Source organism: Trachurus trachurus, assembly GCF_905171665.1.
Source record: "Trachurus trachurus genome assembly, chromosome: 22".
In the NCBI taxonomy this organism is placed as follows: Eukaryota; Metazoa; Chordata; class Actinopteri; order Carangiformes; family Carangidae; genus Trachurus; species Trachurus trachurus.
In genome coordinates, this window is record NC_139907.1 from 17,589,402 (window position 1) to 17,605,448 (window position 16,047).

General features: G+C 44.5%; 1 protein-coding gene across 1 annotated transcript in view; it reads left to right on the forward strand.

Annotated features, from left to right (window-relative positions):
• LOC311006186 (ryanodine receptor 3) overlaps positions 1–16,047 on the forward strand; it is a gene marked incomplete at both ends in the record, with an annotated part of 100,877 nt that overhangs the window by 17,784 nt on the left and 67,046 nt on the right. The window contains 12 exons of the mRNA XM_083998915.1: positions 3,779–3,883; positions 7,708–7,722; positions 8,261–8,335; positions 8,487–8,565; positions 9,144–9,256; positions 10,419–10,518; positions 11,433–11,526; positions 12,403–12,477; positions 13,049–13,205; positions 13,861–14,025; positions 14,481–14,602; positions 15,587–15,767. Of these exons, the coding sequence (XP_083855041.1) occupies positions 3,779–3,883; positions 7,708–7,722; positions 8,261–8,335; positions 8,487–8,565; positions 9,144–9,256; positions 10,419–10,518; positions 11,433–11,526; positions 12,403–12,477; positions 13,049–13,205; positions 13,861–14,025; positions 14,481–14,602; positions 15,587–15,767 (1,281 nt within the window). The remainder of the gene's footprint in view (positions 1–3,778; positions 3,884–7,707; positions 7,723–8,260; positions 8,336–8,486; positions 8,566–9,143; positions 9,257–10,418; positions 10,519–11,432; positions 11,527–12,402; positions 12,478–13,048; positions 13,206–13,860; positions 14,026–14,480; positions 14,603–15,586; positions 15,768–16,047) is intronic.

Genomic DNA, 16,047 nt, shown 5'->3' on the forward strand with positions numbered 1-16,047 from the left:
TAACAGGTCCAGCAAACAATCAGCAAAGCCAAGCGGGGATGCACAGAAAAGGCAGCTCAGCACACCATGAAAACAGGAACGACATCCACCCCGGTCTCCTTGATGAGCTTTTCTTCCGAGGGTTCAGGGACAACTCAGTGGGCCCGCGCCGTCAGATGATAATTCCCTGAAATTACGCCCCTACACGCGCTTGATGGATTGTTTCATAAACAGTGCCGCGGTTGGCTGTAATTGCCTCCAGCTTTATAGCATCTGAGCGGCACGGTCGTAGCTGTGGACACATTCGCCGGTTTTTGCAAATAAGTGCAAAGTTCTAATGACTTTCATTTAATTGTTTTCCATTGTAATCAGTGGGCTGCCTCTCTAATGCATTTATGAGTAACTAATCCAGATTCTGAAGCACATCCCCAGCTCCTTTTTTTTTTCTTTCTCTTTTGTCCTCTGCAAGTGATGAAGCCATTAGGCAGAAATATCTGAATGATGATTGGTTGTGGGGAATCATAACAATCCCAAGATACTCTCACCTTTCACTGGCTTCTGTCTGCTCAAGATAGGACACCAGGGAGGTGCAGTGTGTGTATAAAAGGATGCATTTCAGGGACAGACGGCCTGCATGAGGAGGCACAGAGAGGAAGAACGAATGGTGGACATTAGAAGTTGTTTGTGCATGTGAGCAGAGATGCGTGTACTCCTGGGGTTTCTCCCTTTTCAGCATCCCCCTCTTGCCCTCTGACTGCTCTCACAAACAGTACTGTATGTGTGTCTCTATGGCGGAGGTGGGTGCAGGGGTGTGCTGTGCATGGAGCTTTCACCCCATATTGGATGGTAATTACACCTGACAGGTGTGATGGATGTTCTCCCAATCTGGCACTTTGTCTTCATTGCCTGGTGTTTTTTATGAAAAGGCATCACTCCACCTTCCCCCACCTTCGGGATCAACGACACAGTGCTTGAGAAAACCCAAGATGGCAATTTAGAAGTGGGCCCGGACAACCAAACAGGATGCCTCCTTACCTTGGTGAGCTAGTCTAGTAATGGGGCACGGAGCCCGGACGACAGGATGAGGTTGATTTAAAGTGCGCACAGTTTAAATGGCAACATCAATCAGCCTGTGAGAAGCTGGTTGATTGTGATATACGACCGGCAACTCTCGCCTGTCAGTGACTCAATATTATGACCACTGGAGGGTAGATGCCCACATACCATAATGGCTCACTCGGTTGTGTGTACAGTTTGTGAATCAAGAAACTAGAAGCAGCTGATTTGATATGCGCAAATATTTTTGTTTTTTAGTTCCTGTCTTTATCTCTTCGCTTAAGAGTTTGAGCTGCTCTTCCAATTAAGCTGAAAAGGAATGAAGGAGCTGAGGTCACCTCCTCGGGGAGGTCAGCTTTAACCCTTTTTGACCCTGTCTCTGTAGACAGACATAAAGACGTGATCTATCTTTGCCCATCGTCCAGCTACGCTCTCTCCCTAAACACACCATTGGTCATAAACCAATCGTCAGGGCATGGACAAGCTGTTGTAAAGCTGTCTCCTCCTGCTCTGCCTTGCGAGAGGACATCCTGAGAGGGCTGGACACTCATCATCCCCTCCAGCTCTCCTACACCCTCATTTCACTTCCCTGCTCTTGTCAAGGCGGCTCCCCTCCCCACCAAATGTTACAGTCCTGCGCCTGGAGAGAGCAAAGGTCAGCCGTTAGTCACCCAGAGAGATGAGGGCTGGCGGGGGTGGATTGCTTCCCACCAGAGCCTTTTACTCTGATTCCTCCACAGTGACAGAGAGAAAGCTACTGTAGGTAGTAAAGAGGCACGCCAGAGCCAGAAGCTACAGTAATACAGACTGAGAGAGTAGAAGTGTGAATAGTTTCACATTTTGGTAAATAATTAGATTCTTGCCCAGATTCAGGTGAGAGGGTCAATACAACTGTCATATTTGACCATTAATTTGAAGCTTCCAAAGGGCATATAGCAGCCAGAAAAACAAATTTAACTCACATTTATCTGTTGGCAAGAGAGCAGCTACTGTATAACGCAAGAATCATTCCCCGAAATAACAAATTATTTGTGTAATGCAATTTGGGTTTTTTGTACAACAAGAGTGTGAAATTGGGAGACGTTTTTGGTTCAAATAAATTCATAGCGTCTCTCAAAATAAAACAAACCATTCAAGTTGACGTCTGTATTTTGTGACTTGGGGGAATGTGTCTGTAGTAGAGCCAGTGGAAACAGAGTTGTTAGATATCCACACACTGCATGTTTTGCTATCTTCGTTTTGATGATAGTTTCATGCATTGTATTAGTATTCCTTCAAACGGAAACTGTGTTACGTGAAGTTTGCAAATGAGGTTACATTTACCTGAGTGAATGATCCAGTTAAGGAGAAGTTGAGGTACTCAGTAAGGAGGCCAGCCCAGGGCAGGTGTTTAGGTTGGTATCATTTATCTTATAGCCGCCGCACCCCACAGTATCTCCGTCCCTGCTCCCCTCATTCTGTCAGTGAACTTCCCTTATTCGCTTTTGTCCTATCCGTCACTGCACCAGTTTGGGATGCAATTTGGCATCTTCACCGTGTTTCTGAGTGTTCTCTTCCCAGGACATGGCGTATCTGGGTGCAGACTAACCTGAGAGCACTTAATCTGTTTATAAAGTACCTTGTAATGAATATCACCCGCTCGATTAAGACGATCTTGGTTCTAGTGTAGTTAAAAATGCAGCAGTCAGCAGAGATTTTATGGCTGGGCATCTCATCAGTATATCCCTGTAGATTTTGGGGAGGAGTTTTCATTTTTCTGGCTGTATGTGGACATTTTTGCTCATATAGCAAAAAGTTCTTAAGCCATTAAATCATAATCTCTACAGACAAGTTACTGTGGTGATCTTCACATTTCACACTGCTGCTGCTTTGCTGAGGGAGCCGAGGAGGCATTGTGGGTCAGTGGAGAGTAGGATAGTTTTCTGAGGCAGCTCCTGTCATGATGGTAGTCTCTGGGTTTTGATTCAGACGTCACTTGACTTCAGCACTTGAAGCGCTGTACAGCAGATACTGTACTGTATATGGTGTTTCACTTGCCCTGTATTACAGCACAGTAAGACAGTAAGACCGTAGGCTACTGTATATCCAGTCAGTATTGTGCTTCAAAATGCAAAATATTCCCATTCTGGTTAACAACTAAATGAGAAGATACTACTGTACTCCCATGTGTGTAAATATGCAGATACCGCCAGCAGTCATTTATGATTGAAAGAAGAGTGAATCATCCAGCCTGGTCATGTGCTATATACAGTAGTGCCCGGAAATCAGCAAAATTATGTTTATTTTAACTTCTTTTTTTCATGCAAATTAAACAAGGGACATAGCTGTACAGTATAAACAAGAGACTAATTAAGATTGGAAACAGATCACACAGCATTACACGCTGTAACAGATGTAACAGCAACAAACAGGAATAAATAAACTACATGTTTATTGGACTTCAATGATTTTTAATGTGTTATATAATTAATACAAATTGTATACAGAATCCTTCATATGTCTGTGAAGCTTTCGTGGAGCTGAGCCCTCAGGAAGAGAGCACTCGCATTTTCCTCTTGTCTTCTTTAAGCCCAGCATCTGGTTTAGTCAAAGAAGACAGTTGTGTTTTTATTTCCTTCAAATACATGCATCTTGAAACTATTCAAATGAAAACGTAGAGTAATGCTGTAGATAAATGCAGCCTTTCAAAAACTCCCTAGCTGTGTTGATTCTTAACTGGAGACACACTTCTCTGTCGTTGCAGTATGTTCCTCCAGACCTGTGCATCTGCACCTTTGTGCTGGAACAGTCTCTGTCAGTGCGGGCCCTGCAGGAGATGCTGGCTAAGAGCGGACAGAACAGTGAAGGGGTAAGTGATGGTGACACACAAATACTAACAGACACACACTCGTACAGTAAATACATACACACAAACACACTACTACACAGTCCATACTTCAACTCTTCATAAGTCATCCCCGAGTCATGTACTTTATGTCACCACTGTGTTTAGACATTCAAAAGAGGAGCTTGTAAAGGAGTTTATTGTGTATTGTTCAGTCACTATAAAGAGATTAATTGGAAAAAGAGGCCTGCTACAGCGGCCCGGGGACCTTGGTTGCAGAGAGGTCTGGGCCCCCATGAATATCAATGAGGATGAAGGGGATACTCTAGCATTAATGCAGCCCTGCCTCATGCACACTGGGCACTTTTGCCCATTTGATTAACACCAAGCCTGGGAGGAAATGAGCATCATTTAGCTACATATTTGCCTTTGTAACACTTCATTGGCAAAAGAAAACAGCTGCCAGTAGATTTAGCTTTTTTTCCCCCCTCAAGAATTGATAAGAGAATTTAAAAGATAAAACTAATCGGCCTGTGTGATCAATATTATGTGGCTGAATTTGTAATCAACACTCATTCATCACTGTATTCTCTGCTCCTGATGTTGTTTCTCTTGTCTTCTTGCAAGTGTGATTCCTTCTCTTTTCCATTGCTGTGACAGATGTGTAACTCTCCCATCTTTATCTTCTATTTTCTGTGTATAATCTCCATCTTCTGCATGATAGACACGCGGCCCGGATCGATGGGTATGTTCATCCCTCATACCATTCCCCACTCATCCCTAATGCATGACGCAGTAGATTAGTCACAGTACCTCTCCTTGATTAGTTCCCCTGTTCTTCCCTCATTGGCCCTCTATGTCGACAGTAACACGTCACCATCCAATGTTTGTCTTCACATCAGCAAATTGTTAGAAGTTGTGGTAGTATGCAAACACAAGGGCCCACACTTTTGAAATAACGAATGATCGTATGGATTCCTTTGTGAACGCTGGGTGGGTAGATTGTGTCTGAGCTCTTACTGAGCCGACAGAGACAAATAGAGTTTGGTTTAGACTTCCCAATAAGGTTCTGCACAAACATCAGTTTTCACACAACACACACCTTCCACTGCTGGAGAATTAGAGCGGCACCAATGCTGGATTAGAGTCAGATTAACATTAGTCTTGTCCTCGGGGGGATTCGGATGGATGTTCAATGCAGCATCATTTGTTTTGTGCAACCCCCCACGTAGGATACGGTATAAGACGCATAGAGATGATGCAAACAGCTGAGACCAAGATTTCTGCAATGAGACAGTAAATCATCATGATTTTCTGAGGTGGTTTAAAAAAAAAAAAAAAAAAAAAATCTCCCAGCATGACTTGGAATCTTTCCTGTTTTAGCCAGTTCACCCTTTTAATGCCACATCATGGATAATCATAGTGAAAATTTCCATAAACCCTCAGTTGCTCAGGCTCATATTCATTGACTTGACTTGTGAGATAAATGGATGTGTCAGTGTTGGAGCTTTGTGGCCAAATGTGTGGACTTATCTGTGTGGCAGAATGATGGAAGTCAAGACCATTGGTTCCACTGCCGCTGTGGGGAGTTAGCAGGCGGGAAATTCTGAGCCTCAGCAGGGAGAACGGGTGATCAAAATATTAAACGCTAAATTAAAGCTCAAATGGACACGTTTAACTCTTAGTACAGCCTCTTCCCTCTTGCATCAGCACTTCTTTAAAACCATAACATCACATTTAAAGTCCAAATTAAATTAAAGGGCATGATTTTTCATTTTTTTATACAACAGTATACAAATCTGCTCTCAACTCACACATATAGTATATATATACACATGCTGTATATATTGCTGAATTGTTTTTCCACTAACATTATGATGAGAAGACCAAGGCAAAAGTCACAGGGAGGAGGTTGGGGTGGTAAAGCGTGGACTTTGTGTTCACATTCTGATTGGTCAGTTCAGACATTTGTGTGGCCTTAACTCTTCAACATCACTGCTAACAGCACAGTGTCTGCTAGTGCTTATGACTTATGAGCCACAGCACGGTTTGTTTACCCTGCCAAAGCTCAGCCTGCCAGCCGCTGTCAATCAAACGCAGACATGTGTATGTGCCTCCAGCGGCGGAGAGCAAAAAACAAACAAACCCAAACATTTCCATTCGAAAAAAACACAAATGTGACTTTTGTTGGACTTTAAATATTGTTTCGTTTCCTACTTTGTACCGTTTGAAGATTTACTCATCTCATATACTTTTTTCTTAACATTTTGCTCCTTTTCTGCCTTTGCAGCAAATACCTTTAGACACTCTGAGATAGCTCGGATTGGCTGTTTTAACTGTGTTACTCCAGTGCATTCTCACCACTCACGTTTATCTGTTTTCGATATTGTCTACCCATTCATCATTCTTCGCCTGCGCTGAAATGTCACTGGAGGAAGCACCATTAAAGGGGAAATGGAGGTTGAATATGTCCCGGCTGAGTCTCGGAGATCAATACGTCTTTGAACAGATGGGCTTATCAATAGACAGTGGCTGGAGCAAATCAGTAGTACAGGCTGTTTTAGCTGGAAGGCACGGATGAAGACCTGTGGAGACAACACCCCAACAGCAAGTGTAAATGCCGACCCCTGTTTAGCTCAATCCGCCGGCGACCTCTTGGTGCAAATTTGTCATTTAATCCAAAATGCGCTGACCCGTTTGATTTGGAGGGATTTGCTGGTCAAATCAGTCAATCCATGAAACAAGAGCTGCTCCCATGACCCCCCGGGTGCTCTGCTCTCACCGCAGCCTCTTTTTCTCACAGCCTGGCATCAGCTTGTGGCTCTTCCTACTGTCTTTTTGTTGAAAGAAACCACAACACTGTGGACCACACACTCATGTAATCTGCTGCAGGGCTCACACACCAGGAGGCTGCGTCCTGCTAAATGTCACATCTTTAAATTGTTATGGAGATGTCACTTGCGGTCAACAGCTAGATCACTGATACAGTTCTTAGCCTGTTTTCTTCTCTCACACCTCTTTGATCCGAGTCTTTTCCTTTATGGTTCAATGAGTCGCGGGTAATAGTTTTTACAGTATTGCTCAAGGTGTATTGAATTTTTGCTGCAGCGTGTCTCCACATGTAGAAGCCACTTTTTTTCTACACTGATATGAGCCATCTGTGTAACACACTGCCCAGCCACAGGATAAGGAAGTGAGCGGGAGTCTTGGGGTTTATTGGTTGTGGTGATTGCAGCTGGATGTGCCTCGCCGCATTAAGCTCAGCACCTCAGCGTATAGCAGTAGCCAGCAACACAGAAGAAGCCTGGAAGCCGGTGCTGCAGTCTGCACGACACAACTGCATCAAATCACAGGCTGGGCTATTGTCCCAGTAGCCAATCAAGATGGGGGATAGAGTGAGAGAGAGAAAAAAAGAGAGAGAATGAAAGAAAGGCAGGGCATGGTGGGATGTTCTCTTGAAACACTGCCATGATTCATGTATCTCTCGGATGATATATGGCTATAATTTTGTGAAAATCTACAGATGCGTATCATTAGTGTCCTGCTGTGCCTGTAGTTTCAGTTTAATGTGACGTTTTTATGGCTAAACCTGGCTGTTTGGCGTCGAGTCAGGCATTGTTTCTGGGTCTTGTGCCAGTAGTGTTGTTTTGTAAAGCGCCTAAGAATTGGTAGTCAACTTGTCGCCCCTCATCCTTGTGAGTAAAATATTTTTTGACAAACATGTGTGCCCCTAGGAGTTTAATCATTTGTACTCATGATTACAATAGAGCAGTCTCAGGCAGAAAGGCTCAGCAGAACAATAGGTCCTTCCGAATAATGACACTCTTTCTTACCTTAATGCTTCCTAGAGGCTCATAAGGAAGGTGAGTAACACTGGAGTTGCTTGCCGAAGGAAAAACCAAAAAAAAAAACTTCCCCTTATTCCCTCTGCATCTCTACCAGTAGAGATATAATTTAACCTCCTCCTGCATTTTAACCCAACCCCATAAGCGGCGGAGCCATTCCCTGCTTACGTTGACATTGCATCGGAGACTGACAGTAGTCGTGCATCCTTCCCACATTCCTGTAGTCGGAGTGCTGGAAAGATGACCCCGTATCCTGTTTCGCTCAGGGATACAGGAAACGCCAGAAACACCATCTCCTGTGGCCAGTCAGATTGCATGTCTTCATTGGCGAGATGCGGTGTCAAACCCTCTCCAGGAGATACGTGCCCCCCCACCCCCCACACTCCCCAGCTTGAGGTCATCATCGTCGGCGAGGAGGTCCTCGCTGAGGTCAACGTTCAGTACCAGAGGTCGGGTGTAGCTCGAAGCACTTGGAGGGAGACCACTGGGGCTGAGCTGACTTGTAAATACATATTTTTGTGTGTGTGTGTGTGTGTGTGTGTGTGTGAACTTATAGGCAGCGCAGAGTGGCGGACACAAGACTCTTCTGTATGGACACGCCATCCTCCTGCGGCATTCCTTCAGCTCTATGGTAAGAGACTCGTCATCATTGCAAGATTAAAAACTGAGCATCGCAGGGGAGGGATTTAAATATCACCAACATTTTAAGTCATATTTAAGTCAAAGTGTCTGTGTGTGTGACAGCTCTGTCTCATGTGGATTGATGTGTGTGTTGACCGCAGTACCTGGCCTGTTTGAAGACATCAAGGTCACAGACAGATAAGCTGTCCTTTGATGTCGGCCTGCAGGAGGACTCAACAGGTAAAAGAGAGGCTCCGGTGCAGTTTGCTTTTATCGTCCTCTTCCTTCTCTTTCACTCTTGCCGCCTCCATCTCTTTTTGTCCATCTTTTTGTTCCTCTGTCTCTCTGTCTCCTTTTTTTTCATCCCGTCTCTGTCTCTCTTTATCTCTCTCCCTGCACCTTATTTGTTCATGATAGAATTTCACTGTGTCTTTTCAGCATCTCAGTTAATATTCCCCGTGGAGCTCTGTAGACATACAGTGTGGTTCTTTTGTCAGAGCTGATTACATCTCTGCAGCTCATTTGATAGTCTTGTTGGGTGTCCTGATACCAGGATCCACTTCATATTAGCATTATTATTTATTTCATGCCTTGCAGCGGATGAGCAGTCACCCAAACACGACTTGAAAGCATTGTTGTTATGGCGCATCTATATTAGCCCAAATTCTAATTTCAGCCTGCTCTGGTCTTATTACATTATTCATAATTACAGAGGACATGTGGTCACTGACAGTAGGGTTTTATCACAAACATTTTGTTTAAATTAAAATGTAAATGTGGCATGATGTATATGTGCATATGTTTCTGTGTGCCATCAGGTGAGGCCTGTTGGTGGACCATCCACCCTGCCTCCAAACAGAGATCGGAAGGAGAGAAAGTGCGCATCGGTGATGACCTCATCCTTGTCAGCGTGTCCTCAGAGCGATACCTTGTAAGTGTATTATTTGCCATTTGATCCTTGATGCAGCCACGTGTGTGTGTGTGTGTGTGTGTGTGTGTGTGTTTGCATAATATAGAGGTCTTACTGGGAGAGCATCAAGTCTGCTTTGCCTGATGTGACAAAATTTCAGATTATCCCAATCCTGTTACCACACACTGCACTCTCCCATGACCTCTCTCCTGCAGGAGTCTTAAAGGAAAGAAGCAACAACTTCTTCCTTCTGGGTGACTGTGAGACTGCAAACAATGACATCAAAATGTTGTCTGTTTGCAGTGGAAATGTCTGGTTTGGATTATGATTTCTTTAGACTGCTGCCAGCGTCAGCTTCTCCTGTTATCATCACATTCCTACATTATTAATAATAACCATGTCCCTATTAAAGGTCTGAGCTGACCTTCTCAGAAATTGACTTATTTTTTTTACCGTTCAGCCCTCTGAGCTCAGTATCATGGTATGGTCCAATGTAAACCTCAGAAACATGATCTGTGAATTTGGTGACAGCAGTCAGGCGCTGTTTACCCCCCGATGGCAGCAGGGGCACAGCAGGTTGACCACGAGTGCCTAAGAGTTCTCAATGTCAGTCCGGTACTCTGTCCCTACTGTCACCCACACAGTGTTGTGTGGGGACAGGCAGCACCCAAGGGCTCCACAGGGATGATTAGGACACAGCTGCCTTAAAATGTCTGTGTGTGTGTGTGTTTTTTTTTTTTTGGGGGGGGGGTAGAATGTGACACACAAACACTGAAGTAAAACACACCAGCGCAGCATCACAGCTCCCCCAGATGGTATAAATCCCTAATCCCTCAAGGCATCTGTCAGTTTTATGGTTCCCTCAACTCCCAATGATGAACTTGAGTTTGCTGTCGGATCAGTGATGACAGCTTGTTTCAGACTTTACTCACTTTTCATGTTGAATCACCTGTGTCGGTCTTTCCACAGAAACTAAACTCTTATTTAGTTCTTGTCATGTTGTGAGATTCAATAGATTTGGCAAACAAGAATGTGTAAAACTGTGGCAGGTTCATGGTGATGAAACATTTTATTCCATTATGAAAGAGTGTTTGTCTTCCAAGAGTCTTTGGCAGCTATGTCTCTTGTATGAATGTACACAAGTTAGTAACTAGTGCGTGCTATCTCTCCTTGTGTACCGCAGCACTTATCCATCTCCAATGGCAATATCCAGGTGGATGCTTCCTTCATGCAAACTCTGTGGAACGTTCATCCAATCTGCTCTGGTAGCAACATAGAGGAAGGTAAAGACTCTACAATATCCTCACGATCTCCTCTAAAAAAAATATCCACTGCTTTCAAATGTTTTACCATGTTTTTTAATTTTATAATTTAAAAAAAGTTTTGCTTGTTACTGTTTGTGTAAACAGCTGATGAAACATTGCGAGTTCAGCATCAATTGTCCTTTACTTGTCAAGGGCTGTGTCCAGTGCTGAGAAGACAACACCAATGTATCACGTCTTTTCACCTGCCTAGCTTAGCATGCTAACCAGCTAGCCCTGGCCCATATCCTCACGTTTTGTTAATGACTCGCTGTAGCCTCTGTAGTGTTGCTCAAAGGGTGTTTTATAACCACTTGTCTTGTGAACTTAATTAAACAATTAAGACACAACTTACAAGAGCTCTTTTAATACGGTTTCAAGTTTCTACTAGCTGGCCGAAGGAGAGCCCCCACACGCTCAAACTTCTACACTCATGTGATATTCTCAGACTTGAATTAACGTCCCATTCATGTAATAAGAAACAACAAGAGTTTTAACAATTATTAAATATTAAATATTTAATATTAAATAAAATTGTTAAAACTCTTGTTGTTTCTTATTACATGAATGGGATCATGTAATAAGAAACAACAAGAGTTTTAACAATTTTATTTTTCAATTTCAAATGTGGATCATTTTTTTGTATCTTTGACATGTACAGTAGGAAACACTTTGTCACATTTGGATTTCTTTCTTGAGTCTTTCAGAAACCCAGCTAAAATGCAAAAGTGCTCCCTAAATATACACCCTACTTTTGTGACCTTGGTAGTCCCACTTTCCAGATTGCATCTCTCAGATGTGCAGTATTCACATTGGCAGCAAAAGCAGCGACAAAACAGGAAATTACACGTCGAGAGTGACCATATCTTGATCGCCTGTCCGTCCTCTCCCTGTAGGCTACCTGCTGGGTGGTCATGTGATGCGGCTGTTCCATGGACACGATGAGGTAGTGACCATCCCCGGATCAGACCAGAGTGAAGAGCAGCAGAGGTGTGAAACGCAGCAAGTGTTGAACAAACAAGACTAAATTTTGCAGCGTTAGGGGTCGCCCTGTTAGTGTCGTTGTACAGCACAGGAGAAGCTAACTGACCTGTGAGTTACCCATGGTTCCTCAGCTTCCACTTCGCTTCATAAAAATGCCCGTGACCGACGTAACACTCGGCTCTCTGGGGAGTCAACATGGCAGCTGTGTTATTTTTATCTCCAGTATCGCTGCTTAGTGCCAGCACAGATAAGGTAGGCCGCAGGAAAATGGCACACTGGACGTGAAGTGGGTCAAAACAGTGGGCAAGGCTCATACACATTCAGCCAGGTGCCAGGAGAAGTACATACATCTACAGACACAGGACACACACACTCTCACACACAGTCTATTTTTAGAACACGGCATGGCAAATATGGGGGCGGGGTTTGATTTAGGTTTCCAGCTTTGGCTTTTCTCCTAGTGTTGCCCTTGAAATTCAACAGGAGCACGTTTTTCTTTTTAGATGTCTTGTGTTTTTTCCGGGGCAGATCTCACACTCCAAGCTGTCAGCAGGAGGGATGATGAGCGATTTCTTTTATCTTTGGTCCCAGTCACCCGTATCACTGATAGACAGTGTAGCTGTGAGTTATCAGGGCACACATGTCTCTTTTTGAAGGATGTGACGCTGTAGTCTGCAGAGTAAATATGCTTCAGAGTGTGTATGTGTGCTTCTACGTGTCTGAATTGAACATCCTTCCGGTGAATATCAGTGTGACAAATGAGAGTAAACAAGTGGTGTTCTTTCGAAGCCAGAATGAATGACCTTGACAGTATCAGTGGTGGCTAGACGTCGAAAGCATCCACAGACAGACCTCCCACTCATTCTTCTCTGGCATCCCCAGGATAGTCAACTATGAGACGGGTAAAGCCGGCGCCAAGGCCAGGTCCTTGTGGAGGCTGGAGCCACTCAGAATCAGGTGGGCTGTGTTTCACCTGATCTGTTATCTATTCCCTTTCTTGCCGCCTCTCGCTTCCTATTTTATTGTTTTTCATTTTCCATCATTCTCTTTTTTTTCATCTCACCCTTTTCTTGCCGTCTGCTGCTTCTGCTTTCTATTTTTTTCTTTCTACAGCCATTTGTCCTTTCCTCTCTCTCTCTCCACGTATGATTGAATGCTGCTCTGTGGCCTCTCGATCTCCCTCCCTCTTTCTTTTTCATTCTGTCCCACTCCCTGTCTCTTTCAGGTCTATGATCCAGCCTCACAGGCATGCAGCCTTTCCTTTTCCATTTCCACATTTACTGTGTTTTTTTTTTTTTACCCTTTTGTTTTGAATTTCCTGAACAGAAACAAAGAGAAATGATTAGGCAAATATTTGTTATTTGCTTATTATTCCACCACAGGGTATGACAGATAATTAACAGCTTGCAGCAACATTTAGATCAACTAATTAGCAGATATTAGGCTTCAGGGCTTATGAAATACAACATTTTCTCCTTGTATGTTTGCATGTTTGCTTCATTATAACATACTGGTGTGACCTTGACAGCTGGAGTGGGAGCCACATTCGCTGGGGCCAGCCCTTCAGACTGCGCCACCTGACCACTGGTCACTACCTGGCGCTGACCGAGGACAGGGGGTTGGTGCTGCAGGATCGAGAGAAGTCCGACACCGTGGCCACTGCCTTCTGCTTCAGAGTCTCTAAGGCAAGGACACACAGATAGAAGGGCACAAACACGAGGACGCATGCACTCGACTCCCCGCTGTTCCTCAAGGTGACCTTTGTCACACAGGATCAACCACACACTTCCTCATTAGGCGTCACTGAGAAGGCGTTACAAAAGGAACTCTTCTAAACCTGCACAAATGAACCGCCCACTCCCCTTGGACTGGAAAATCACCATTTTTTTCAAGGACAATGAAAATTACAAGAATTATTGGACCAATGAAGGCTGCGCCACAGAGGTTAATTTAGCTGATCTTGCCAACTCTGACTGAACCGACCATTTAGCCATACTCTGTAATGGAGTTTCTAGATATGGCCAGTGATTGTGAGCCTATTAGTGACCCTTCCAATGTGGATTTAAAGCAGGTATTATGGAATATAAGTGAAGTCATTTATCATTGGACTTTTTCAATGTCGATTTACCAGTTGCACTGATCCTAATGGCAGAAACAAATACAATAACTGTGATGGATAGAACCATAAACAGCAGATGCCGTTGACATTTGGTTGGTGGTTTGATTAAAAACAAATCTGCATGCGGCACCTCTCTATGTGCACATGTTTGTATTATACTAGCGTGCTCATGCGTCTCGCTGACAGCTTTGACATGTTCATTTTCTCGTCCCCCTGCGTAGGAGAAGCTGGAGCAGAGCCCCAAGCGGGACATCGAGGGCATGGGGGTGGCGGAGATTAAATACGGGGACTCGCTCTGCTTCATCATGCACGTGGCCACGGGACTCTGGCTCTCCTATCAGGCACCTGATGTCAAATCTTCCCGTCTGGGTCCCCTCAAGAGACGAGTGAGCGGAGACAAACACAAGCACACACAGTTCTGTCTTCAGCTTGCAATGCAAAGCGTACACAAAAACAAACAGAATTAATAAATGAGATTCCTCGGAGCAGATAATTATTTTCGGGGTAATGAGCTGATTGAGTTAAGGTGATTGTCTATTAGTTCAGATCTCTACCTCGACTAAAAATAAACCCTGTCCCTCGGCTACAGTGGCAGAAGTGATAGAGGCGTGTGCACCATAATGTGTGTAACAATGTGTCCTCCATGTAAACACAGCCAGATAGCCTGTAGTGTCAGCACCTGTGTTCCAGACATTGTGGTTCATGGCTGGCTGTGAATGACTGGAGGTTTTTTTTTTCATCTCTCCATTAAATGGCTTCCTCTCGATCCGTTTCCTCTTCTCCCACCATCGTCTCACATCAGTGTCTCATACTCTCTTTCTCTCTGTGACGCCGTCTCAAGGCGTGTCTACATTCTGAAGGTCACATGGACGACGGGTTGACCCTGCAGCGCTGTCAACACGAAGAGTCCCGCGCAGCACGCATTATCCGCAACACCACTCTGCTCTTCAACAGATTCATCAGGTACTGTTATGTATGTTGGGAAAAAAAAAACAAGAACGCGCTGCTAAATTCCTCACCAGCGCACTCAGTGACGTGATTGCACAAATTGCCCAATTAAGCCAAATTACTATCCACATTTATCCTTAGTCACTTTATTATGGTAATAAAGTGTACTGTCACTGGTACAAGTTACGTAAGCACCAAACTGACGAGAGTAGAGAAATTATTGGTACATGTGATCCATGATTACGATAATAACGAGTTCCCGGCATCAACTCATCCCCAAATTCCAGCCGAAGCTGAGAAAAACCAGACATCTCAAAGCCTGACAGCCTCTCACACGGTCCTGATGGAACATCCCTTCCTGATTGTGAATATATACCCACCAGAGAGTGAAGCTCTGGGCCTGTGAGTTTTGACTGAGTGGGGTGCCAAAGCCCCAGACAGTTCACTCAGTGGTCCAGTCATGCGTTTCCAAACGGCAAACACTGAAGCAGCGTCACAGCTACGCACGGCCGGCTCTGGAAAAAGAGAGCTGTGGAGCACGTAAGTGGATGCTTCCTCTACCTTTTTTTATTTATTTTTTTATCAAATGGCCCACTGTCCCATGGGGTTGGGCTCGGGGGCACTCATGGCGGGAACATGTGAGAGTCTGTCAGCCCCCCCACCCCGCCCCCCTGCGGCTATGACACATACATCTCCCCACACCCCTCCCACGTGTACGACAGGAGCTATTTTTAGCAGGCCAGCGGAAATCAGCATTTCAGCATGGATGAACCTGTGGGCTAAACATTGTATTAGTCATCACAGCTTCTCCTCGAGTCGGCTCAGCCTCCCAGTAAGAGTGAATTTACCTGAGGTTAAAAGCATCTGTGATATTCGCGAATATTTTGAAAACTATACATCGTCACAAACGTCAGCAGGGGACGGCCGTCTTGTTTGAATGAGAGCTTTTCTGTGTCTATTCATGTTTCTGTGCTTTTCCCTTCTCCCCCCCCCTCCCAGAGACCTGGACTGTCTGGGTCTTAAGAACAGGGCACTGGTCGCCCTGCCCGTCGAGGAGGTGCTCCAAACTCTCAATGACCTCATCACCTATTTCCAGCTCCCTGATGCTGAGCTGGAGCACGAAGAGCGGCAGATCAAGCTGCGCTCACTCAAGAACCGGCAGAACCTATTCAAAGAGGAAGTGAGTTTCACCACAGAGGAGACTTGGCAAACTAACAGTCCGTGATATATCAATTAGTAATACCATGAGCTGGTCTGCAGTACAGCAGAAATAATAAAAACCCAGAGTGAAGGGCTGTGATTGAGGTGATTCTCGAAATCGGCTGCAGCCTAGAGCAGCAGTGAAGTTGCAAAATGAAAAAAAAAAAGTATGTGAAAGGCTAAAGCAATTGATTCTTTGAGGTGTGTTTCAATGCCATCTTGAATTTGGAGGCATTGCATTTGAAGGTGTCAGCAGCTTT